Source organism: Drosophila pseudoobscura, chromosome 4 (genome assembly GCF_009870125.1).
Source record: "Drosophila pseudoobscura strain MV-25-SWS-2005 chromosome 4, UCI_Dpse_MV25, whole genome shotgun sequence".
Lineage (NCBI taxonomy): Eukaryota > Metazoa > Arthropoda > Insecta > Diptera > Drosophilidae > Drosophila > Drosophila pseudoobscura.
In genome coordinates this window covers 25,523,405-25,545,972 of record NC_046681.1, presented here as the reverse complement: position 1 = coordinate 25,545,972, position 22,568 = coordinate 25,523,405, and the positions used below count along the sequence as shown (strand labels likewise).

Genomic DNA, 22,568 nt, shown 5'->3' with positions numbered 1-22,568 from the left:
CATTTGATTCAATTGAAGCTCAAAATTATTGATTGAAAGGCAGCAGCACCATCCACCGACCCCAACCGCAGCGGAGTTTTCTTTCTGGCGGCTGCGGAAAATTGCTCGTTTGCACATGAGCTCAGCTGAAAATTGCAACGCGAGACACGTAGAAACGAACCCTGGCCAAATGATTGGCCGTGTCAGAAAAACTTATCACGAATCTCTGGAACGTCCGTTGCTGCTTTTCTCTCTCTCTCTTGCTTTCCCCCCTGCCAGGGCTGTTTATCAGACGAACTCTGCGTTTTCAATTACGCTGCAAGGATAATATGCCATAAACCAGAAACAGAGAGAACTTTGCCCCCATCTCTCGTGAAGTCTTCTGGAATTGACTGCCAGTTGAAGCGGTTATGAAGAGCAATCAAATAAAATCACAAAAAGTAGATGGATACCACAAAACTCTTTAAATAAAGTCTAGGAGAATAGTCTTGGGATAGAAGAGGGAAATATATGCTTGGGAGGGAAATATATACATACTTCTTTGTTCCTGAATTTTTTAAAGGTATTTTTTGGAATTTGGAAACTATATAGATCCCACATTCTAGAGCCAATCGCTGCCACACATATCAAATACGAGCCTCCTTCTATGCCCTCCTTCAATAGGAACGATCCACCGCCTAAGCCAGGCTCCTCTTGAAATTCCAAAGGCTCCCAAGTCCTCATTGGATTGCAAGTAACTTGTTAAATTCAATTGATCTTCGTTGAACCGCTTTAGATAACGCCTTTTAAGACCAAACCAAACGAAAAATAAACCCCCGTCATTACATCAAGTTCAAATCCATTCAGAGTCTTGAAAATCTCTCGAAAGCTGCTCACAATGGCATCGTTAATGGATCAATGGCTGCAATCAGCATCCCCATCCAGCAATCAATACCCGATGACTCCGATTGCAGGCAATCCAAGCTAAACCACAAACGGAGGCCACTCGACAGTCATCAAAGCTGTTATCTAATGGAATTCTTCAACTTCTGACCACCAGACGCACTCCACAGGGGGCGGGGGGAATGGGGTGCAAGGGGTGCAGGGGGTGGCATGGACGCTGCACAGCTTGGGCCATAATTAAACATGAAACGCATTATGGCGCTCTAATGGCTAATGATGGCGGGGTTGGCGGGGGGAGAGAAGCCAATTTGCATTTTTATACCAAGGACTCAGAGGGCGAATGCGGGGTGTATTCCAGCAGGAGTTATACCGAAACTTAGCCCACAATAAGGGCTATTACTGCTTGTTTTATTTAGGTTTTTTTCTCCAGAAATTCCCACCATATTAACTATATTTATCGGCTCTAGTATATAGCATCTATAGCCCCTTTCCGCCTGGACTGCAGCCTGCAATGGAATTGAAAATTAAGCCATTAAACTGGGAGGGAGTCCAGGCCAGCAGGAAGGAGATTAATGATTCTCAAAAGGAAGGAGATGGACAGCTGGACAGAGAGATCTGTGTGGTGTCCGGTTGGGGGTGAGAATTTCCATGCAATTATTTCCATATCAACTTGAATGCTCCGTGAAAAGTCGCGCGCGGCGGAGAGCAATGAAAAACCGATTTGTTGCTGTGACAATTGTAATTTTTCACTCGCTTGATTTCATTGTTTGAGGGAAACTGATGCTGCCACAGCCAACAGGACCACTTCCTCATCGGTGGCTTTCCGCGGCTCCGCAGATAATCAGAGGTTCGTTTCCTTCGGCTGTCCCTCCAGAGCCCCTGGTTCTTTTCGTTGTGCATTTCATTTAAATGATTACGGTTTTTCATTTTCCTTTTTGCCCATTTATTTCCCCCTCTCTGTGTGTTTTCTTTCTTTGTTTTTTGCGACCGCCTGGCGACGCATCACGTGGAGGCATACATTTTTCATTGGCCGTCTTTTGGGTATATATTTGGCACTCCATTGGCAGGGTTCCTGGGGATGACCAATTGGTTTTATGGGGCGCCCATCCTCCACACTTTATGCCTCCCGTTGGCCTGTTTACGAGCCTTTTCTTTCCAATTCATTTTGTTAATCAATTTGTTTGTTGGTGGCTGACTAAAACAACATTCGCCTGCCCTCAAATGAAAGGGAAAAAGGCTGGGTTCCCCCCTAGAAGATAACTCAAACACAAAACTCTTTGTTTAAAGTAAAAGTTTCGAGTTAAATTTACAAAATACTATTCTCCATAAGAGACAAAGGAACTGTTGGATATTATTTTAAAAATAATGATGCTGCTCGGAGCAGCTTTACAAATGTAAATATACTTTTGTGCCGAAGCTATCTAGTTTCAGAGTCTTTTTTTATAACAAAAAGGGGAAACTAAAGTTGTTTTATTATGACATTTCTTCGGGTATGGAATTACACTTCATTACAAATAATGATGGAACTTGCCTCAAAAGTTAAACAAAAAGCTGGAAGGAAATTTAAGGGATCCTTTAGGCCCGTCTACACATATTATTATAACCAAAGTTTAATAAGAGCTTAATAAGTTGAACTATGTTTAAGCCACAAGTTTGATGGTGGGCAAAACTGTTTTATGCATGCAAAATAGTTGAATAGTTTTTCATTTTGCCACTAAAATTAGCTCTCCGCAAATTGAATACATCTAACCAGCATGGAAGTATATATATATCCTATATGTATATATATATGGTAGCTCATGTAAAAAATAATGTGAGGATGCGGTCCAGTCCAGCCTCTGCACATGTCAATTATGCAAATTCGTTTTTCGCTTTTATGGCCACCACGAAATGTTCCCGAAAATGTTTTTATAAATTCATTAGAAAACTAGTCCTCCACTTCAGCTCTCCCTCTCTAGAGCTTTTCCTCTTGGTCACAAAAATGTTTGCCTAATTTGATTTTCTTCTCAACAAAAAAAAAGGGAAAAAGGAGAAGCTGAAAAGATAGTTGCAGTTGGGGGAAAACTACAAAATGATAAGTTGAAAGTTTAGTTTGATTAGGCGGAAGACGAGAGTGTGTGTGTGTGTACACACGAATATATGTAAGTAAAATTGAATAAAAACGAAGAGAGAGAGAGAAATATAAATATGGAAAATGGTAAATAGCAAGAAGACAGAATATGACACTTTATATCCTGTTTCCCCAGGACATATGCTACACAGCCAGGCCGCAATGATATTCAAGGCAAAGGCTCATGGAAAAGGCTTTAAGAAAAAGCCCAGCCCTTATGGCTGGAACCCTCTTTTATATGCCATCTCCTGCTGCCCAAATTCATAGTTCTGTGAGTAGAAAATCACCCCACAATGAGCCTTGGGATCTTTTATTAAGCCCGATCTAAATCGGTCAAGTTTTGCCTCCTAAATATTCCCAAAATTTCAATTATTTAAACACCATCAGCATGCGCAAATAATGAATTAAATTTCAAATAAATTTCAATTACCAAAAAAGAGAAATAAAACAGCGACACCACAGCGTTGCAGGCCACCGACATGAAACAAAAATACTCTGCAAATGCAACATTTTTAAAATATTATCTTTTGCCCCTCCCCCTCCCCCCACCATGCCATTTGGCGGTCCCAGAAGCCAGAAGCCCAGAACCCATCCAGAAAGAGAGTGCGGTCCCACTGATGGGGCATAGAGTAATATTTATTATCACAAAACATTTGTGCAAATGTCCTTCTCGCATAAGCAACGACGATGTCGGCCGGTCCTTGGAGAACATTTATCTTATTATCTTTGCAACAACAGCAACAATGTCGCATAAATAAGACTCAGTACAGTCCGGAACAACAAGAGCAACAACAGCAACAATGAGATGATGAGCAACATTAGGCAAGGACAAACAAAAGCCAGAGAAGGCTTCACCGAGGCTCAGACAAAAACCAAAAGTCAAGTCAGGCCAACAGACCGCAGAACAGAAACAGAAACAGAAACAACAACGGCACTATACCCGTAAAAGGGCAACAGAAACAATAAAATACGAGTAAGAGAGCTATAGCCGATATTCCAGGGTCTATTTGGGATATAGGATACCCCTTTGTCAGATATATTTTCAGATACAATCAATCTTTTGGTATGAGAGCAAAAGATATACAATATTTGGATTTTACCTTGGAAAAAAGTTATTTACATGTCTAAATAAATGCAATATGCATATACTTTTTTGCTTAGATTACAGGGCAGAACAAGTCGAAATTTTTGGCTAAAGCCTTGCTACCATGACAGCCAAGGCAGGGCCTTAGGCTGAGGCAGAGCCAGAGACAGGCCACAAAAGTTGCTCATACGCCCCGTGTGCCTCTGGCCTCTCTCTCTCTTTCTCACTATTTGTGTGTGTGTTTTTCACACACAGATGGAAACTTTTTGCATGTGGAAAATTTTTTAATTGATTAAAGCCGCATTTGCATTGCGGCTTACAAGCAGCTTAACATTTTGCGTGCTCGTCCCCGTATTATTTTTGGGGCTTTCTCTACTTCAACCTTCTGTGTGCCGCCGGCCAAGTTGCAATTGAAATTTGTTTGAATTGTGCATTTGGCATTTTGGCCAAATGGAACCATATAGTAATTAAAAATCTACCGAAAGTGTGCAGCGTTCCCTAAGCAAATGGATCAACAGAAAAAATGTATACAATATTTACACAATTGTGGAAATGCTGAAAGTGATATTGTTAAGCCCATGCCAGAGTTTTTGGCCATCAAAAATGGCGAGCATCTGTAAAAATAATGGATTATATTCGAGGATTTGCCGTGCGGTTTTTTGTATCCCTTTCGAAAGAATTTTCCGTTTCTAAATGGTTTTGTTTTGTGAGAAATTTGATATGCGCGTAAATTATTCAGAACAATTCATAATTCCATGAAAAACTATTAAATATCTCTTTGATTATTTACAGAAATTTATTCTCTTATTACAGACTAAGAAAAAACGTTCCGCCTAACTAATTTTATTCATCTGAATATCTGAATTTTTTTGTATAGAAATTCCTTTAATTTTTTTCTTTAAATGTTTTAAAAATGCAAAAAATGTTTCGCTTCTCAAATAACTTTTCCATCAAATACTCGTATATTTTTGGTGTATCCTGAAACAGAAAAAAAAGAGCAGGAAAAGGTAAAAGGGACAACACAAATGGCAACCGAATTGCCCACGGGGATTGCAGTTAAGCAGGAGGGCGGATCCAGGGCGTGGAGTGCGGAGAGCACTCTCCCGGGTCCTCTGAACTGGGCCTAAGCCAATCTGCTGCAAATGGAAAAATAATAAAATCAAAAGGCCAGAAACCAAAGCCAACGCAAAACCAAAACCAATGCAAAACCCCAGCCAGCGGGGCCGCCAGAGCCAGAGAAACTTTAGCAATAAGCCAAACGGAAAACTTGGACTCATAATCAGGCGGTAAAGGTCGAACATTTTCTTGCGGCTGCCAAAAATTGCAAATAACAAAATAAGGGAAGAAAGCAGGGAATGAGTTCTTTCCTTAACGATTTGCATTGATTTCTTTGAGCCTTTTGGCTTGAGTACAGGAAAGGAATTCGGAGTACATATATAATACATAATATGCGTAGGTAGAAAAGAAGAATTGGGATTATATGTGAGAATTATGTACATACTCGTATGTATATTCGCCCGAGAGGATCGAAAAAGTGCTGGAAAATGCACCAAAAAGGGCAGATTTTATTTTGTCCCATTAGGCGGCCACTTGGTTGGTATTGGGTTTAAAAATTAGTCTGAATAATTTCTAAAAGACCAAATTAAATAAAAGTAACACATATTCAAAAATCTGTTGTTTTCTTTCCGAGTTAGTTGACGTTTAAATAGGCCATATAATCTTCTTTTATGCTCTTTTAGACAGTAGAGGTTTGAAAAGAAAGAACCCCCCTAAATCCATTTCATAATCCTATTTCCATACCTCTAATTAATCCACATTCAAACCAACTAATTCCTATAGCACTCGTAAATTTTGTAGTGTAATAAAAAGTATCTCAGTCCTTTGAAGTCTCCTTTCCTTTATTTGCTGCTGGCTTGGGGAAAATTATTTAAAGTTTTGCTTGCCACATCATTAAAGTTGGCCAGAAATTGAAATGCTGTCTGGCAGCTATTTTGCTGTTGTTGTGTGCAAAAGTGGATCCTGCCAATGTTTATGCAATCCTGTGGCCCCACAGCGGCAACTGCAACCGCAACAGCAACAACTACAGCAGCAACAACATTAGCAACTGGAACAACAGGAATAACAACAACCAAGTCATTTTCTTGTAAAACATACAAAACATTTGGCCATTTTTGACTGCGCCTGTGCTCCACTTTATTCTGGTGCACAGCCCGATAGGGTATTGCGATTTTACACAGATATATGTCACGCAGAAATGAAGGTATAACCGATACTATCGGGCATAGGTATTGGCAAAAGATACTCGTTATGGAGAGCTTCTTTGGCTTCAGGGTTTGGGCAGATTTTCCTTGGGGATTTTGGCTTGGATCGAATCCATATCGTCTCCAATTCGTAAAACATGGGTAGCCATTGGACCTGTTAGGGTATCGAAAGCCCTGCCCCACGTTGCTGTTTAACTTTGCTTTCTTGTTGTTGCTTTTGGCCATTGTTGTTGTTGGGCAATTTTGGTAGACAAGTTTTGGGCAGTTGTTGTTTTTCAATATTTGCTGCTGCTGCTGGTATCGCCCTTGTTGTTGTATTTGTTGTATCTGCGGCTGCTTTGGCTGTCTGTGTTCCTTATCGACTGGGTCGAAGGGGTATATCCGGTTGTAACTGATGGCGGAAAAAAAACACAGATGTGCCATCAGAGGTGCACACAAAAACTGGGAAATATTTTACAACCAGTTAAAGTGTTTTATATTATTATTTAATTCTCCTATAACAGATACTTATTAGTCGATTCCCCCCGGGGTGCTCTTTCCTACCATACGAGTATTACCCATTTCTTGTGTATTTTTTCTGGCGTCGATTTTTCCCCCATTCAGCATTCGCACAATTTCCGCTGCCTGTCGTGTGTTTTGTGTTTTGCTCGCTTCGCTACTAATTTTTGCCGCATGTTCATGAACCAAAAAATGGCTGTTGCTCCCATTGCCCCAGGCCACTTCCTGTCCCCACTCCCCGGGAGCCAGTTTCCCAGTGCCTGGCACACACGGCGTATGCGTGTTGTTGAAGGTTGTTTCGTGTGGAGCCCATAAAGAGGGGATTACGCGTCGATAGTGGCTTAGTTTTAATGCCCCTTTTTCTGGCTGTATCTTTTCAAAGAAAGATACATCTGCCAGGGTATCCAAAGCTTTGGATCATCCACCTGGCCTTCTATCTTGTTGTTGAAGTTTTTTCTCTTCTTGTTGGTGTTGTTGTGGAATTTTTTTGGGTTTTTTTCGTTGACAGTTGGCAGGGAAAATATTAACGATGCCAGACACACATACATTTAGATTTGTGCCTTTATGCTTTTCCTCTGCTTTCTTTCTTTTTCTTTTTCTATTTTTTGTTGTGTTGTGAAAAATATTTACTATAGTTTTACCGTTATTCTCGGTTGGTTATGTTCCTGTTTTTTCCGTTGCCGTTCGCACAGTTTTCCAACTATTTTTCCGTAATTGCGGCGCATTGTCATTGCCATTAGGTCTCTCTCTCTCTCTCTCTCTCTCGTTCACATAGCACTGTCTCTTTGTGTATTTTTTTGTATGCATGATACACTCGTATATCCGTAGTTTTTTCCCCCACAATTTAAGAACTTTTGCTCATCTTTTTACAATATAATTGAATTTATTTTTGGGCAACGTGCGTTTCAAGTTAATTGGAAGCGAAATTGACGTAATGAAATTTGTTGGTTTTTAATTGAATGCGAGTAAAATAAATAATAGATGGGAATATCATATCTCTTTTGTTTATAGATGTATGTTTTTAATAAATACTAGACAAAAAATAGCAGTATTTCCCTTCAATATATAGAGAAGTCTTCAGGAATCGTTGAATATGTTCCATCTGACAGTTTAACTTTTATTTGGTCTGAATTTATAAGATATCAAAGCCTGAAATCTATGAAGACTTTAGTTAAGATTTAAACACACGTACAGGAACTGATTTAGGTCCATTTTTCCCCTTGAAAGTACGATGGAAATGCTCCTCTTTAAACTCTTTAACTTCCTTAAAATTCTCGGACCTTTCAAGAGATCTACTATGACATGCACGCTCATTAAAGGAAAATACTGAGTAACACTCTACCGCTCTCTTCCCCTCTCTTTTGACCGCCATGTGCAGCTTCAACACCCATCAGCCAACGCACAGGAAGCTTCCAAGTAATTAAAAAATATACCCAAATTACAGGGAACAATGGGTGAGAACAACAAGGGGGAAACGGCAACTGGCAAACGGCAATCATAATGATTGCACGAACGTAATGCAATTTAATGGCCAACAATGGAGGCGAGGACAGTGCCAACTGATGGGCGTAACCACACTCGGACGGGGCTTCAAGTGTTGCAGATATTGGTCAAAAGTGCCGCCAATACTGGGCCGGACATTGAACTGCAGTCGGAGGCGGAGGCGGAGGTGGGACAACAAAAGCCACAGCAGTGCCGAACCCGTTGAGAGATAAACGCCCACATGGACAGCAATCCAGTCCGGTTCGGTCCGGTCCGGACAGGATGAACTGATGGACGGACGGCGACAGAGTGCGTTCACATAATAATAATGGAAATAATTTAACTTATTGGATTTTAATGGGATTACACATGCGCAACATGCCCGCTGCGGGTATTAAAAGTTGGTCAGCTTCCCGGACACGGACCCGGAATGGGCCCTGGACCGGACTGTAATGGCCCTTGGCCAACTCCTGCCCAACGGAAATTCCGGCCAACCCATGATGATAATGATAATGATGATGTTGATGGGCCTCATCCACCCACAGAAGCGGGGAGGGGTCTGATGCTGATTTCTGTGATTGCATCCTATTGATTTTTCGTTTGCAATTCAAAAATAAGTATATAATTTGAGCATAAAACATGGTATTGCCTTCATTCATAGTCCATTTGAAAGCCTCACACCAAACTTTCACTCTTGGCTTTCACTCTTCACTTTCCTTTAAGAATCCTATTGTAAGAGCCACATTTTTATATACAATGCTTCGGTGTGGATAGCTTTAGAAATGACTCCTTAAATACTGTTTCGAAATACCACAAACCAAAAACAGAATATCCTATAGGCTGCGTGATGTTAATCTCTGATTTCTGTGTGGGAAAAAAGGCCTTGAGTTTTTCCAACTACGTTTCATTTAAGCCCGGAGGCCCTTAGTCTGTTGGCTGACCTACTCCTGGCGGGCAGCGTTTCAAGCGTTTTCAGTTACCGTTCATTCGCCCGGGACCGAAAAAAGTTTTCCCCCCAGTCGGACGGACGGACAGTCAGTCAGTCGTCATCGGGAACACCACAGAGCAACAACTACAACTGTAATAACAACTGAAGCATCAGTACAGCACACCGCAGGAGCCACAGCTAACCACATCATTTCCAGGCGCAAACTGCCGCCGAGAGCCATGTCCGTGTCCGTGTCCGTGTCCGTATCCGTGTTTCCCTGTCCATGTTCGCTGTCCTGTCCTGTGCGGCGTAGGATATTGCTGTTGATGACTTTGATATGTATACTCCTTGTATCTGTCTGTCTATGCTTCTGGCTCTCTTCCTCCTCTCCCCCCCCCCTCGTACATTGCTCATTCTCCCGGATATAGACACACTCTATCGGAGTGTGCGAGGATTTCGATTTCCATCTTAGGAAGTGCCATCCAAAGGTATCCGGAACACAAAAAGGGAATGGGAACAGCATCTAAGAAGGTATTTGCACCTATAGGTCTTTAGGTTTTGCGGATAATAACATACGGTACGAGGAATACCTCGTATTCTCTAAAAAATATACAATTTTATTGATACAAATATATCTTGCAAATTTTGATGAAATTCAACAAGACGATAGGCACTGCCTTGGGGTATTCAATAGGTAATCTCTATCCGGATAGATACAATAAACGATCACTACTCCGATCATTTAAAGTTGGCCAGGTCCTCGGACAACTCCTTCGTGTCCTTCGACTCTGTGAGATAGCAGCCTAGACGACATTACTGCCATCATTTCCAGTGATAAAGGAATCCTTGAAAATAGTGGCACCTGTGCCGTCTCGACTGCCATCTTGCAGGACCGGAGGATGTATCAAAGGATCTGGCAAACTTTAAAATGGCCATTCCGTCCAGCAAAAGGATGTTTCATACAAAAAAACAAAGGCGTTGAGTTCCTAGAGGGACCTGGAGGCTGCCACTTCGACCTTCGACGAGGGGGAATGCGAGAAAAGGTTGCGAGTCCTGCATCTTGAACAAAATGCCCTTTGCTGCTGATGTTCGGGCGACCTATGACAGAGAGTGCCTGACAGCTATCCTGGCTTCGCAAGAGGTTTCGGGCTGCGACGAGGCGAAGATTCCAGGTTCCTTAGAAGACAAGCCACATGGAGTCAACAAACGCCTGCGGCCGTGGTCCCGCGGCGCCTAAAGTGTCGCCTATATGCTGGCAGAAGCCTCATCAATTCATCATCATCGTCATTAAGGCCGAGTCTTGGTCTAGGAAAATGTAGTGCTTGGCAAACACACCGCCATCTGCTACAGAAGGAAACACGGGTTTGATTGCATTTGACCTACCTATTGAATACCCGTACATACCTGTACAAGCCCGACAAATTAATGTTGCTGTTCTGCAACCCAAAGATACTTAATAGCCATAAGGTTCCCAGTACAAAGGATGGACCCGCACCGACTGCTTGTTGGTGGATCGTCTTTCCCTTCATGAATATATTTCAGGAGCACCTCTAGTCGAAAGATCCGACCTAGAGCCGAGGCCTATCCAGGCTCAACTAAATAAATATTTATTTCCAAATAAATCTCAACAAAATGTCACTTTGAAAAGCATTCTATTCTCCCCCGAATTTCATTTGTTTTCGTTTAGATTTTAAATTTGGTTTGGGATCATAGTAGCCCACTCTGACATCCCCTGTCGGAATTCATATTCACGTCAAAGGATTGGGCATATTGCCTCGAAATGATGTGTACAACCATCGAATGCATAATCCTATCATATCAATTTGTGTTCTGTGTGGGAAAAGGTAGTTGTTGTAGGTAATTCTCCCCCGTTCGCTGTTCATTATCAATCTGACCGACTTTTGTTTCTGGTTCCCCCCTCCCCGCCAATATATGTACATACGCACTGTTGGCTGCAGGCTCCAGTAAGCACTTGCCCATTATTTTTATTGCCTTGCCATTTTCTGACCGCATTTTAGCTTCATTTACAGTTATTTGCATTGCCCCACCTGCACGCGGGCCCACAATCCACACCACCACGCCCTGGGGCGTGCAACCGCAAATTCAATTTTGGTTTTAGAGCCGGCAAACATTTTGCAGCATGTTTATGTCCGTATGTCCGTGTGTCCTTGTGTCCGTGTGTCCTTGTGTCCGCTCTTCCATTGTTAGTTTGTTTGGCGCTGCCCCAAACCCACGCAGCGAGGACAGTGGAGCACCATCCTACGCGTTTTAATGCAATTTATGTGAAGTGTTTGGCCCCGACCCCGGCTCCAGCTCCAGCTCCGGTTGCCAATGTGACCACAAAACGATCTTTTGTGATATACATGTATAAAGTGCGCCGAGTGGGCCGTGCACCGTGGTGCGTGTCCCGTGGAGCGGGCAGACACTCGTCCAGCCGCAGGGGCAGTGCAGAAATTGGACTCTAGTTCGGTTTTCATTTAAACATGACCAGGCAGGCGCCAGCTGTCAGTCCGCCCGTGGCCATGTCCATGTCCGTGTCACAGTCGGGCAGATAATCATCGGGTCCAAGCGACAAACAATTTTGCAGTTTTGCATTTGGTCCTGTACACGTGGAATCGTATCCGATTTCATTAATAAGTGTCTGCATTGGCATTGGCGTGCAAAAGGAAGGAAGAGCACGTTTTGAACAAATTGTGGGAACTCCTTTGTGATTTTCCTTGTGGCTTTCCCTTGAACAATAATACATTTCTATTTGCCAATATATTTGCATATTTGATAATCTACAGGAAAATCTACAAACCTCAGCAGACACGAAGCGGTGAAGCTCTCGTGGCGCCATGTATCCGCCTACATTATGGGTAAATAGGGATTGCTTTAGGGTCTATCTATTAATTAATTAATGGAAGTATTCTTCCGCTGGGGTTGGTATCTTGCATCTTCTTCATCTCCTCCGCCTCTTCCTACCGTTGTCTGAAGCAGGGGGCCCTGTATGTACACCTTTTGTTGGTATACAGATCCAGATTCTTGGTGGCCAGCAGCTGCTGACCTGAATGCATACCCTGTACCCTGAATGATTGACTGAATATTGAATGACTGACCTGAATATAGACGATTGTAAGCCCATTCTAGCCGGTGGGCGTCGTCAGGTGGCTGAAGGGTATGGTGAAGTCTCCTCCAGGAATGATTGGAATGCAGCTGCCGGCCTTTAATCGCGAAGCGGCAGACGCAGAGCGCCTTTCAGCAACCGAATGTCAGCGTTTACATTGTTCTGGTGGATCATCGTTCTTCTACAAATCCTAGCATTATTCTCAGTGTATTTTGTTTTGCAGTCCAAGCATTCACTACACGATTGTTCGCATTATCTTCCGTTGCCTTCTCTTCAATTTACCGTTTGTTCACTGGCTGACCGACTGCTTTGCATGCTCATTCACGTCCCCGGCTGTCCCATTGCGGTGTAGGTGTCAGTGAGAGAGCGCTTAGGCAGAGAGACGACACGCTCAGAGAGGATCAAAAGCGACAAGATGAAGAGAGCGCGCGTTGAGCTTGTTCCTCTCCGACAATGTGCGTGGGCCAGAAAGAGAAAGAGCGACCTGACAATTGCGTCGCAGAAAATGATTGTATTTGAAGAATGGTTCTGCAATGCTCTAAGAGTAATATTATTGCATATGTAGTTGTATACATATGTACATATGTATGTATGTATATTATTGGCCACAGTTGCCTCGCAGAGCATCTCGCTGTTTTGCAATGGAAATAGATCCAAATTCTAATGAGAACCCGACATTATCTTATAAGCATATTGGGATGATAACTGCTGGCCCGAACATGGTAGATAATTCCACTGTTAGTACATGCTTCTAAATTAGATATACATACATACATATGTATCAAATATGTATATCTTTGTATATCTAAAGAAGTTTTGATAGTAAAATGCCCTCAAATTACGCTGATTAACTGATTCTTTATTATTGTAGGGATTGTGCCGGCCGGCAATTGCATTGTTTGATGCGTGACTTTGTTAAGGGAGAAATATTGTAGGCTAAGTATTGAACAAGTGTAGGTGTGTGGATCAAGCGGTTGGATCCAAGAATTCGTGTAGCAGGGAATCTATGAATCCCTACTTTTTGTCAAATTTGATGATGCGCATGTCATCGGCGAGGGTCTCCAGATCCTCGGTATCGCGGCGGAAGCGATAGGTGCCCATGTCCTGGGAAGCGGACTCTGGCAGCTTTACGGTTATCCCCTTGTACGAGAACTCGGCTTCACGGGTCTTCGGTACCTTGAGTGCCATCTCGGCATTGTATTCGTCGTCGTCGCCAATGTCGACGTGAGTGCTGTTCTGGACAGTGGGATCGCTCTCACCGTCCTGATTCCAACCATCGATCTCAATGGGATGAATTGGATTGCCGTCCAAATCCACCACAGAGCTGCTGTTGACAGTTGAATCAGAAGGACCGTCATCATCGCTAGCTGTGGGAGCCTGTGTCCCCTCGGCATCAGCAGTGGCCTCAGGCGATGACTGTCCCTTGGCGTCCTCCGTGGTCACCGGATTTTTTGGGACAAAGGGGTGCTCCTTCTCGAGCAGCGTCTGCGATGTCAGAAAGCTGCGACGGAGCTGCAGGTCAGCTTGGTCCGACTGCTTGCGGCTCAGGAGGCTAGTGGCCATTCGGGACATGGTGGCACGGTGCACGAGTATCTTGTTCCGCAATTTCAATAGATTGGCCTCCACATCCAACACAGAGCTGAATTTGGTGGTCGAATCAGAAGGACCATCACCATCGCTAGCTGTGGGAGCCTGTGTCCCCTCGGTATCAGCAGTGGCCTCAGGCGATGACTGTCCCTTGACGTCCTCAGTGGTCTCCGGCTTTTTTGGGACAAAAGGGTGCTCCTTCTCAAGCAGCGTCTGCGATGTTAGAAAACTGCGACGGAGCTGCAGGTCAGCTTGGTCCGACTGCTTGCGGCTCAGGAGGCTAGTGGCCAATCGGGACATGGTGGCACGGTGCACGAGTATCTTGTTCCGCAATTTCAATAGATTGGCCTCCACATCCAACACAGAGCTGAATTTGGTGGTCGAATCAGAAGGACCATCACCATCGCTAGCTGTGGGAGCCTGTGTCCCCTCGGTATCAGCAGTGGCCTCAGGCGATGACTGTCCCTTGGTCTCCGGCTTTTTTGGGACAAAAGGGTGCTCCTTCTCAAGCAGCATCTGCGACGTCACGAAGCTACGTCGGAACTCCATGTTAGCCGTGCCAAGATCGTGAATGTTGAGAGCGTGGCCCGACTGGTTGCGGCTCAGGAGGCTATTGGCCAAGCGGGCCATGGAGAATTTGGTGGTAGAATCAGAAGGACCTTCACCATCGCTAGCTGTGGGAGCCTGTGTCCCCTCGGCATCAGCAGTGGCCTCAGGCGATGACTGTCCCTTGGCGTCCTCAGAGGTCACCGGCTTTTTTGGGACAAAAGGGTGCTCCTTCTCAAGCAGCATCTGCGACGTCATGAAGCTACGTCGGAACTCCATGTTAGCCGTGCCAAGATCGTGAATGTTGAGAGCTTGGCCCGACTGGTTGCGGCTCAGGAGGCTATTGGCCAAGCGGGCCATGGAGAATTTGGTGGTAGAATCAGAAGGACCATCACCATCGCTAGCTGTGGGAGCCTGTGTCCCCTCGGCATCAGCAGTGGCCTCAGGCGATGACTGTCCCTTGGTCTCCGGCTTTTTTGGGACAAAAGGGTGCTCCTTCTCAAGCAGCATCTGCGACGTCACGAAGCTGCGTCGGGAATCCAGACGAACCTTGCCAAGATTCTGCATTTTGATGGAAGCGACGACGACACCGTCTGACAGCACCTGCGGCTTCTTGCGGCACATCAGGCCAGTGGCCATGCCACATTGCGAGTTCAAGCGGTTCACGACGGCCCGGTTAATGAGCATCTTGCACCTCAAATCGGGAAATTTACGAATCATTTCAAGCGTAACTATTTTCGACCGTTTCCAACTTCACAGGGACACAAAAAAAAAAAATAGATATAAAATTTACTCGTTTTTTTACAAACAAAAATTGGAATCGGAATGGGTCTTGACTTGCCGAAAATTAGGTTTAGACTGAGATTCTGTGGAACCTACAAACCAGTTCCCACAAAAATCGTGCGGAAAGTCGATTTCAAGGCCTAGTTGTTTTGAAAATTTACAACAATCTGAAACCAACAAAATGCAAGTCACAAAACCAAAGCAATCTTTGAAAAAGTATTCGTTTACATCGTTACTTAACAGATCAGACTGTGTCCAACGGACATTCCCTTGGGCTGGAACATGGTGATGGCTGACCATTCGGGATGCTTTTGTCGATTTCCCAAGCATCCACTGTACATAAATTAATAAAACTTAGCTGAATAAATGAATATTTAAATGAATTCATTCATATGCACCTTCAATATATACAATTTCTAGTCATAGTTCAATTCCATTCACAGAGATTCTGCAATCACATTAAAGATTCCTTTTAGAATAATACAAAACATGTACCCCTATTTGGGGTAGCATAACAGTTGATAGATGGTCATCATCGTTTGCGTTTGGCGGCATTTCCTATGGTCTTTGCCACCTTCCGCTTGCCTGGGGCCTCAGGCGAGTCTTCCTCCTTGCCAGTGCGCGCTTCCCGATTCACTTTGTAGGCAGCACTCATCCGCTTGATGTTCTCCTTGTGCACCAGCTCGTGCTTTACGATGCGATGCGGATAGTCAACGCCCAGAACGCAGCCGTATTCCCGCTGGTCGGCCAGCGTGGCTTTCCAGGGCTCGTAGATGCAGCCATTCGGATACTTGGCCAGCTCTGGCACATACTTGCGTATGTAGTGGCCCTGGGGATCGGTTTTCTTGCCAAATGCAACCGGGCTGTAGACCCGGAAGTATTGGTGAAAGAAGGCCGATGCCGAGAGCCACATCCAGTTGCCGGCATTGAGGGCCCAGTCCTGATCCAACAGCAGCTGCTCGAACACACGCTGCCCCTCCTCCCAACTGATCCAGAGATCGCCGCGCGTCAGGAAGCAGGCCACTGCGTGTCGGGCCAAGTGGTGTATCCAGCCCTCCTGTCGCAACTGCCGCATAATGGCATCGATGAACGGGTAGCCCGTGCGTCCATGGGTCCAGGCCTCCAGATGGTCGGCCTGCTCCTGCCAGGGTATTTGCAGGCAGTACACATTCCCGAGCATTCGGTCGAAGTTGGGCTCGGCGGCAGCCACCGTGTAGTAGAACTCACGCCACAGGAGCTGTCCGATGAGGGAGACGGGCGGCTGAGAGTGCTTGGACTGCCTCTTGAGAATCGCCTTCAACTGCTGATGGAAGAGCCGCGCACTGAGGCACCCGAACTTTAGATACGGACTGAGCACTGTGGTGCTGGGCTCCAAAGAGTTGGGAGCCGTGTTCGGCTTCTCGAAGCGAGCCACCCAAAGCTCATCCCTCAGCGATTCTTTCATGCGCCTTAGACCCTCGGTTTCACCTGGATAATGTTTATCAAAATTGCGTTACTCTTCTTAAATTATAATTGATTTCTTACCGCCAGGAAATTTATTGGGTCCCAGATCCTCTGGCCTCTTCACCAACTGCTCTAAAGTAGGACAATCGTAGGCATTGTCGTCCTGCTGCTCCACTTCATCCTTGGGTGGCAGAGCTTTCTTTGCCAATTTCTCCGGTAGCTCCAGAACCTTGGGAACCTTTAGCTGGTCCACCACACTCAAAAACTTTTGATATGTTATCGGAGCCTTGCCTATATTCTTGGCAATGACCAGCTCTGGATTGTAGATCGTATGGGAGCAGTGAGTGTCCACCTTGATGCCCTCGGCTTTGGCCAATTTCTGGACAGCTGCATCGCGTTGTAGGGCGTAGGGCTCTATGTCTGTCTCAAAGGTCAGCAGTTCAACTCGCCAGCTTTTAAAGACACGGGGGAAAACATCCACGGGCTTGCCCCGCACGACAAACAAACGTGAGTTGAGCTTCCTCAGCTGTTGGTCCAGGTCGTGGAGAGTCTGTTGAAGGAACCGCCAGCGGTTGGCGCCCACCTGCATCCAATCGAGAATACCAGGATCCAGTATGAAAATGGGTCGCACATGGAATTTCTCAGGCGCAGCGTTGGCCGCCGAAAATATTTGCGTCAAGGCGGGATTATCGTGGACGCGGAGACCTTTGCGGAACCAGTGGACAAGTGTGGCATGCGTCGCATCCATGTCAGCACGTCGCCAATGCTCTATAAGCGTATTTATTTGGATTTATTCTGCAAATTCAAACACACGGCCCGCGCCAGCTGTGAGAGAGCTGCCAACCTAACCCAATTTTAGTTATTTACACTAAAAAATCCTAACAAGTGCATAAATCGCATTTAAACTGTCATTAAAAATAAAATAAATTCATATTTAACACAGGCATGAGGACACTATTAATTGAAAGTCGGTTGTAAGAACTCTTGAAATAATTATATTCTGTAATCAGCTGTTGTTTAATAAAAATACAAAATTTCATAATACCCAACGTGTTGGCAGCTCCGTAAATTATTTGGTGCACAAGCACCGGTTGCCAATACAATTTTGTAAATATTTTTACACAAATAAAACAACTAAACTAGCTATAATCGAACAGTTTGATAAGCTCTTAATAGTCGCCGGAGAGTGGTAAGGAGTGGAGTAATATTCAGACGAGGAGAGCATGCTCAATCAACACAAATTTCCCTGTTTTTGTTTGCGGCGTCAGGCAGTAGCCCCCTCGAAGAACACACAACACAAATAGGGGCAAAATGGATCTCCTCGACTCCATACTGAACGCCATGGATGCCCCTCCATCGGCAAGTGAGCAGCAAAAGACGCTTATCAAGAAGCAGCGGGAGCTGATGGAGCGCATGCAAAATAAACAAAAGGAGGAGCTGTCGAGATTCCGCAAGTATGTGGACGAGCGAATGGCCCGTTTTGCCAAGGACGATCGGGTGTGCATCGAGTTCCAGCCTCTGGATAAAGTGCACCGATCGGTCATTCACGAAATTGCGGAGAACGGTGGCTTTATAGCTATGAGCTTCGGCCAGGAGGATGTCGATCGCCATTCGGTGGTGTACAAGAAGGAGCATGCCCCCGGCGAGGATGAGGTGACGGCGCGTCGCAATGGCGATGGCTGGAACAAGGAGATAGCCAAAGAATACGCAGAACAAAGAAAAGAGCGCCTGGCTCAAGAGCAAAGCAACAAAAGGGCTTCCACAGCAGCAGCAGCAGCAGAGGCGGGCTGCTCCACAGACCCAGATAATACAGCGGGCGAGGTGAAGCCCACGACCAATTACAAAGCAAAGTATGCCCATCTGATAGGGGAATCGGCGGGCCTGCAGGCGGCAGGCAAAACAGAAACAAACCAAAGCTATGGCTTTGTGCCCAGTAAGAACAAGAAGGACATGCGCTCCATCGAACAAACTCTTGCCGACATACAGGCCAAGAAACGCCTAAAACTCCAGCAACAGCAACAGGAGCAGCAACAGCAGCAGCAACTAGAAGAAGAGGCCTTAGAAGTCAGCCAGTCAACGACGGAGGACCCTCCTGCTGTTGATCATCAATGAAAGCAATACGATTACGTTTTAGTTCTGTTGGTTTTGATTAGTCACATGCAATGTCTCATCGACTGCCATGTAATAATAAGTAATAAGCAATGTAATTTGTTGGCTGATTAGGATGCAATAACTGAATGTTTTTAACGTTGTATATCAAGTGCAGAGTGTCCAATTCGCATTATCTATTTATATAATAAAAGCAACATTTTTAACTGTAGATCTATGAAATCTGTGTAGCGACCGCTAAGGCTTCAAAAAGTATCAATTTTCAAGGAACTGATTTCGTTTTTGAGATCTATTCGTATCATTGCATTGTTCATTGATTGCCAATATTTTAAGAGGCTCTATCTCTCTCTTCTGTAAATCCTCTCGGACTCCGTGGAGCATATAGAAATGCATAATGTTGGAAACATTCCTTCGAAATCGGTATGGTTCTGAAAATAGATCAAATATCTAAGCGGGTCTGAAGAATAACCTTATAATATTCCAAGTATAGCTTTTCCAATTTCCAAACTTCTATTCCCAACAACGGACTCGATGTTTTTAAATCGATATTGGCATTGATTTGATTGTATGGTTGTGTTTCAACTATAGTGACTGAAACACGGTCCAGGATGTGTAGGAAAGGGTCCTAACACTCCTTTTAAATCGAATAACAGAATCGAGGAATATGATTTCCGATTATGGAGAGAGAACACTTAACCCATTGTAGACCACTGGATATTAAAATATACTCCACGAAAATTATGAATTTTGTAAAATTTTAGCGCAGGTGAAGGTGAAGGATATCAAGGTCATAATTTTTTTAAGTAAAGAGAAAGGATGGATATACAACAAAAATGTACATAACTTTATTATACGAAGTTAAATTCAAGTTGATAACCTGTTTAAAAAGCGGGGGGTTAAGTGGGCTAAGTTTATTCAATGTATTGTTATCGAGCGGTCACACTGCACACCACGTGTCGGAACTCGGCGAAAAAAGATATGAATTTCAAAAATGAAATGTTTCATTTTAAGCATGATTTAAAACCTTGGTGAAAGAAAGAAAAGGTAAGTTGTATGTAAAGAAGAGCATTCCTTGAAGACACCTTTAGAATGAACATCTGACGTCCATGATGTTAGTTGGGAATACAAAAATTACTGCGCCATGCGGACAATTCTGTTTAACCACAACTAATCAAACATTAATTCTGGTTTGCAGATGTGTCAGCCATTACAATCCAACGACTGAAGGAAATACTGCAGCAGTACCTGCGATTCCTTTTGTAAGTGAACATTTTTAAGGACTGCACCACATCACGTTTTGATGTGATGATAAACTATGATAGGGACATCTGATGTCCATGACTGATTTATCTTGATAGTAGAACTGATTACTCAATCCTTTTAGTCCATGCTGCTTTTTATAAACAAATTCTAATCCCAATAAATATTTCTTTTACAGAGGAAAGTGTGATTTTCAATGGACACATCGTATCTTCCCTGTAAGTATTGCCCTATTTACACAATTCACTCCACTCTCTCTCTCTGATGATACCTTTGATAGGGACATCTGATGTCCATGATTGATTTATCATGATAGTAGAACTGATTGCACGATTATTTCTCTCTACACATGTACCCCTGTCATGAGAAAATTCTCACTTATCCATATATTTCTTTTTTTACAGAGAACCCTGGCTGGACACATCCGCAGAACAGTCATATACTTTGTAAGCAATTACATTTTAATAACTAAATATTGATACCTTTTTGTGATGATACCTTTGATAGGGACATCTGATGTCTATGATTGATTTATCATGATAGTAGAACTGATTGTTCCACTCTTTATCTTTCAATATCCCTTTTATGAAAGATTCTAATCGAAATTCATTTCTTTACAGAGAAAGGTTCTCTGCTCCATGGACACATCCATAGACTAAGCGGCTAAATCTGCCTTGTAAGTATTGCCCTTAGTTTAAAATTTACTCTACTCTTTTCCTGATGATAGCTTTGATAGGGACATCTGATGTCTATGACTGATTTATCTTGATAGTAGAACTGATTACTCAATCTATTTAAGGCATATTCCTTTTATAAGTAATGCTAATCCACATAGTTATTTCTTTTACAGGTGAAAAATGTGATTTTCAATGGACACATCCTAAGAATAGAAGGATTATATCTGCCTTGTAAGTATTGCCTCGTGTACACAATTCACTCCATTCTTTTTCTGATGATAAACTATGATAGGGACATCTGATGTCTATGACTGATTTATCTTTGATAGTAGAACTGATTGTACCACTCTTTGTCTCTCAATTTCCCTGTCATGAGCAATTTGTACTTATCCAAATACATATTTCTTTTACAGAAGACCGTGGATGGAAGCATCCTGAGAACAGTCTGATTCCATGTAATTTGTAAGTACATGTATTTAAATACTACATAAATTATGATACCTCATGGTGATGATACCTTTGATAGGGACATCTGATGTCTATGACTGATCTATCATGGTTTAACATTCTGAATATTTGTTTTGTCCAGTCGAAATGACAGTTGAAATTACAGTATATTATAAAAAAATGTTTGCTTTTATTACAGACAGGCCGTAAAGGTGATAGATCATTGGGATTCTATTGATAGCTTCGATACCATCTGTAGATTGATGTTCTCGAATTAAGACATTACGAATTTCCCTTTCAGATGCTACTGGGCATGCACAAATATATTTCGTACAAATCAACAAATGTTTCATTTTTTTGGTCTCAATCGAAACGCGGGCTGTATTTTGGGTGCTGCCAACTCGCTACAACGAACAGCTGTTTGGCCATTCCCAACAGGTTGGCAGTCTGGGCGCCATCTGTTGACAACAAGACTGATAAGGCAGCGTAAACGTCGCCGCTAAAATTGTGATCGTTCAGTCCATTCATTTTCACGGGAGATCAAGATCAACCAGTTCACAAAAATCCAAATATGCTGCCCACCAAAACGGACTCCCGTCGACGTCTCAACGTTGGGGGCTCCGCCTCACCGTCTGGCGACTACATCAAGGTGATCGATGGACAGACCGAAACGGATGGATTTGTGAACGAGCAGTGGATGGAACCGGAGTTGATTGAGCCCACGCCATGGAAAACGATACTCATCATCCTCATCCTGTTCATAGGCGGCACAGTGCGTTCAATTTTCGCCCAGGGGCCTCCTTGAGGGCCTGTCCGGTGACTCATAGCCCCCTTTCTCTGTAACTCTGTCTTCTTTTGTTCTCAGATATCTATTTGCTTTGCCACCAATCTATGGATGGCGGATATCAATCGAGAGCGTAGTGACCGTGTATGGGCTTTGTCCATTATTGGAGCACTGACCATTATACCCGGCGGCTACTATATGTACGTGCTCTACTGCGTTCTGCTGCATCGTCATGGCTACACCATGGACGATATTCGTCGACTGGGATAAGGGATCACAAATTTGTGTTTGTTTTTTGTCGTACGTTTTGTCAAATACAGTTTTATTGCATTTACTTTACACTACAATTATTCACACATTTCATTGGCATAATTATCTTAGATCCTTCGAAAAGGGTAGCAACAATTCTTAATGTTTAGTTCTTTCTATATAAATCCATGTGTATTGCCCCCGCGTCAATTGATTTTTGCAGTAGTTTTGCATTTGCTTTTGCTTTTTGTATAAAAATATTTGTAAATACGAATTTTTTATCAAAATGTATAATGCTTGAGTGGTTTTTTTCGTGCGCGAAACATTTGCTATCTATATAAATACACCACTTT

At 43.6% G+C, this 22,568-nt stretch overlaps 4 protein-coding genes, 1 long non-coding RNA gene and 6 other non-coding genes across 21 annotated transcripts; 8 read left to right on the top strand and 3 right to left on the bottom strand.

Moving 5' to 3' along the window:
- Positions 1–10,106: 10,106 nt before the first annotated feature.
- LOC26534110 (uncharacterized) lies at positions 10,107–10,842 on the bottom strand. Its single transcript, XR_004469382.1, has 2 exons — positions 10,629–10,842; positions 10,107–10,568 (listed from the first exon to the last, which is right to left on the bottom strand). It is a non-coding gene; the product is annotated as an uncharacterized lncRNA (long non-coding RNA).
- Positions 10,843–13,168: 2,326 nt separating this feature from the next.
- On the bottom strand, positions 13,169–15,323 carry LOC6903093 (uncharacterized). Of its 4 annotated transcripts, none has more exons than XM_033379962.1 (2): positions 14,583–15,323; positions 13,169–14,318 (listed from the first exon to the last, which is right to left on the bottom strand). In XM_033379962.1, the coding sequence occupies exons 1-2, from the start codon at positions 15,181–15,183 to the stop codon at positions 13,345–13,347; spliced, it is 1,575 nt and encodes a 524-aa protein (XP_033235853.1). In that variant the 5' UTR covers positions 15,184–15,323; the 3' UTR covers positions 13,169–13,344. The 4 variants fall into 4 exon arrangements, with proteins under 4 accessions (XP_033235853.1, XP_033235854.1, XP_033235852.1 ...); XM_033379963.1 differs by having other exon boundaries at positions 13,169–13,688; XM_033379961.1 differs by having other exon boundaries at positions 13,169–14,337; positions 14,602–15,323.
- phr6-4 ((6-4)-photolyase) lies at positions 15,247–17,554 on the bottom strand. Its single transcript, XM_015180780.2, has 4 exons — positions 16,771–17,554; positions 15,645–16,713; positions 15,475–15,579; positions 15,247–15,413 (listed from the first exon to the last, which is right to left on the bottom strand). The coding sequence occupies exons 1-2, from the start codon at positions 17,435–17,437 to the stop codon at positions 15,779–15,781; spliced, it is 1,602 nt and encodes a 533-aa protein (XP_015036266.2). The 5' UTR covers positions 17,438–17,554; the 3' UTR covers positions 15,247–15,413; positions 15,475–15,579; positions 15,645–15,778.
- A 157-nt stretch (positions 17,555–17,711) lies between these two features.
- Positions 17,712–19,009, top strand: LOC4817297 (sperm-associated antigen 7). Its single transcript, XM_001356835.4, has 2 exons — positions 17,712–17,878; positions 17,958–19,009. Exon 2 carries the CDS (start codon positions 18,001–18,003, stop codon positions 18,799–18,801), a length of 801 nt encoding a protein of 266 aa, XP_001356871.3. The 5' UTR covers positions 17,712–17,878; positions 17,958–18,000; the 3' UTR covers positions 18,802–19,009.
- A 692-nt stretch (positions 19,010–19,701) lies between these two features.
- On the top strand, positions 19,702–22,313 carry LOC4816933 (transmembrane protein 230). 8 transcript variants are annotated; one of them, XM_033379971.1, is made up of 9 exons: positions 19,702–19,842; positions 19,994–20,057; positions 20,237–20,276; positions 20,463–20,504; positions 20,679–20,734; positions 20,909–20,966; positions 21,152–21,197; positions 21,484–21,954; positions 22,048–22,313. In XM_033379971.1, the coding sequence occupies exons 8-9, from the start codon at positions 21,754–21,756 to the stop codon at positions 22,234–22,236; spliced, it is 390 nt and encodes a 129-aa protein (XP_033235862.1). In that variant the 5' UTR covers positions 19,702–19,842; positions 19,994–20,057; positions 20,237–20,276; positions 20,463–20,504; positions 20,679–20,734; positions 20,909–20,966; positions 21,152–21,197; positions 21,484–21,753; the 3' UTR covers positions 22,237–22,313. The 8 variants fall into 8 exon arrangements, with proteins under 8 accessions (XP_033235862.1, XP_033235861.1, XP_033235860.1 ...); XM_033379970.1 differs by having other exon boundaries at positions 21,382–21,954; XM_033379969.1 differs by having other exon boundaries at positions 21,262–21,954.
- Positions 20,095–20,168, top strand: LOC6903092 (small nucleolar RNA Me28S-Cm2645). Its single transcript, XR_053117.2, has one exon. It is a non-coding gene; the product is annotated as a small nucleolar RNA Me28S-Cm2645 (small nucleolar RNA).
- On the top strand, positions 20,314–20,386 carry LOC6903091 (small nucleolar RNA Me28S-Cm2645). The gene has a single exon (XR_053116.2). It is a non-coding gene; the product is annotated as a small nucleolar RNA Me28S-Cm2645 (small nucleolar RNA).
- Positions 20,541–20,613, top strand: LOC6903090 (small nucleolar RNA Me28S-Cm2645). The gene has a single exon (XR_053115.2). It is a non-coding gene; the product is annotated as a small nucleolar RNA Me28S-Cm2645 (small nucleolar RNA).
- LOC6903089 (small nucleolar RNA Me28S-Cm2645) lies at positions 20,770–20,842 on the top strand. The gene has a single exon (XR_053114.2). It is a non-coding gene; the product is annotated as a small nucleolar RNA Me28S-Cm2645 (small nucleolar RNA).
- On the top strand, positions 21,002–21,076 carry LOC6903088 (small nucleolar RNA Me28S-Cm2645). The gene has a single exon (XR_053113.2). It is a non-coding gene; the product is annotated as a small nucleolar RNA Me28S-Cm2645 (small nucleolar RNA).
- Positions 21,240–21,311, top strand: LOC117184284 (small nucleolar RNA Me28S-Cm2645). Its single transcript, XR_004469612.1, has one exon. It is a non-coding gene; the product is annotated as a small nucleolar RNA Me28S-Cm2645 (small nucleolar RNA).
- Positions 22,314–22,568: the final 255 nt, after the last annotated feature.

What these genes read in the sequence shown, in the direction of transcription:
- LOC4816933 (XM_033379971.1), top strand. Translation starts at nt 21,754, where the DNA reads ATGCTGCCCACCAAAACGGACTCCCGTCGACGTCTCAACGTTGGGGGC. An exon ending in TCCTGTTCATAGGCGGCACA is followed by an intron (nt 21,955 to 22,047) that starts GTGCGTTCAATT and finishes TTTTGTTCTCAG; the next exon opens with ATATCTATTTGCTTTGCCAC.
- LOC4817297 (XM_001356835.4), top strand. Translation starts at nt 18,001, where the DNA reads ATGGATCTCCTCGACTCCATACTGAACGCCATGGATGCCCCTCCATCG.
- phr6-4 (XM_015180780.2), bottom strand. Translation starts at nt 17,437, where the DNA reads ATGGATGCGACGCATGCCACACTTGTCCACTGGTTCCGCAAAGGTCTC. An exon ending in ACCCAATAAATTTCCTGGCG is followed by an intron (nt 16,714 to 16,770) that starts GTAAGAAATCAA and finishes AACATTATCCAG; the next exon opens with GTGAAACCGAGGGTCTAAGG.
- LOC6903093 (XM_033379962.1), bottom strand. Translation starts at nt 15,183, where the DNA reads ATGATTCGTAAATTTCCCGATTTGAGGTGCAAGATGCTCATTAACCGG. An exon ending in GGCTCCCACAGCTAGCGATG is followed by an intron (nt 14,319 to 14,582) that starts GTGAAGGTCCTT and finishes CAGCTAGCGATG; the next exon opens with GTGATGGTCCTTCTGATTCG.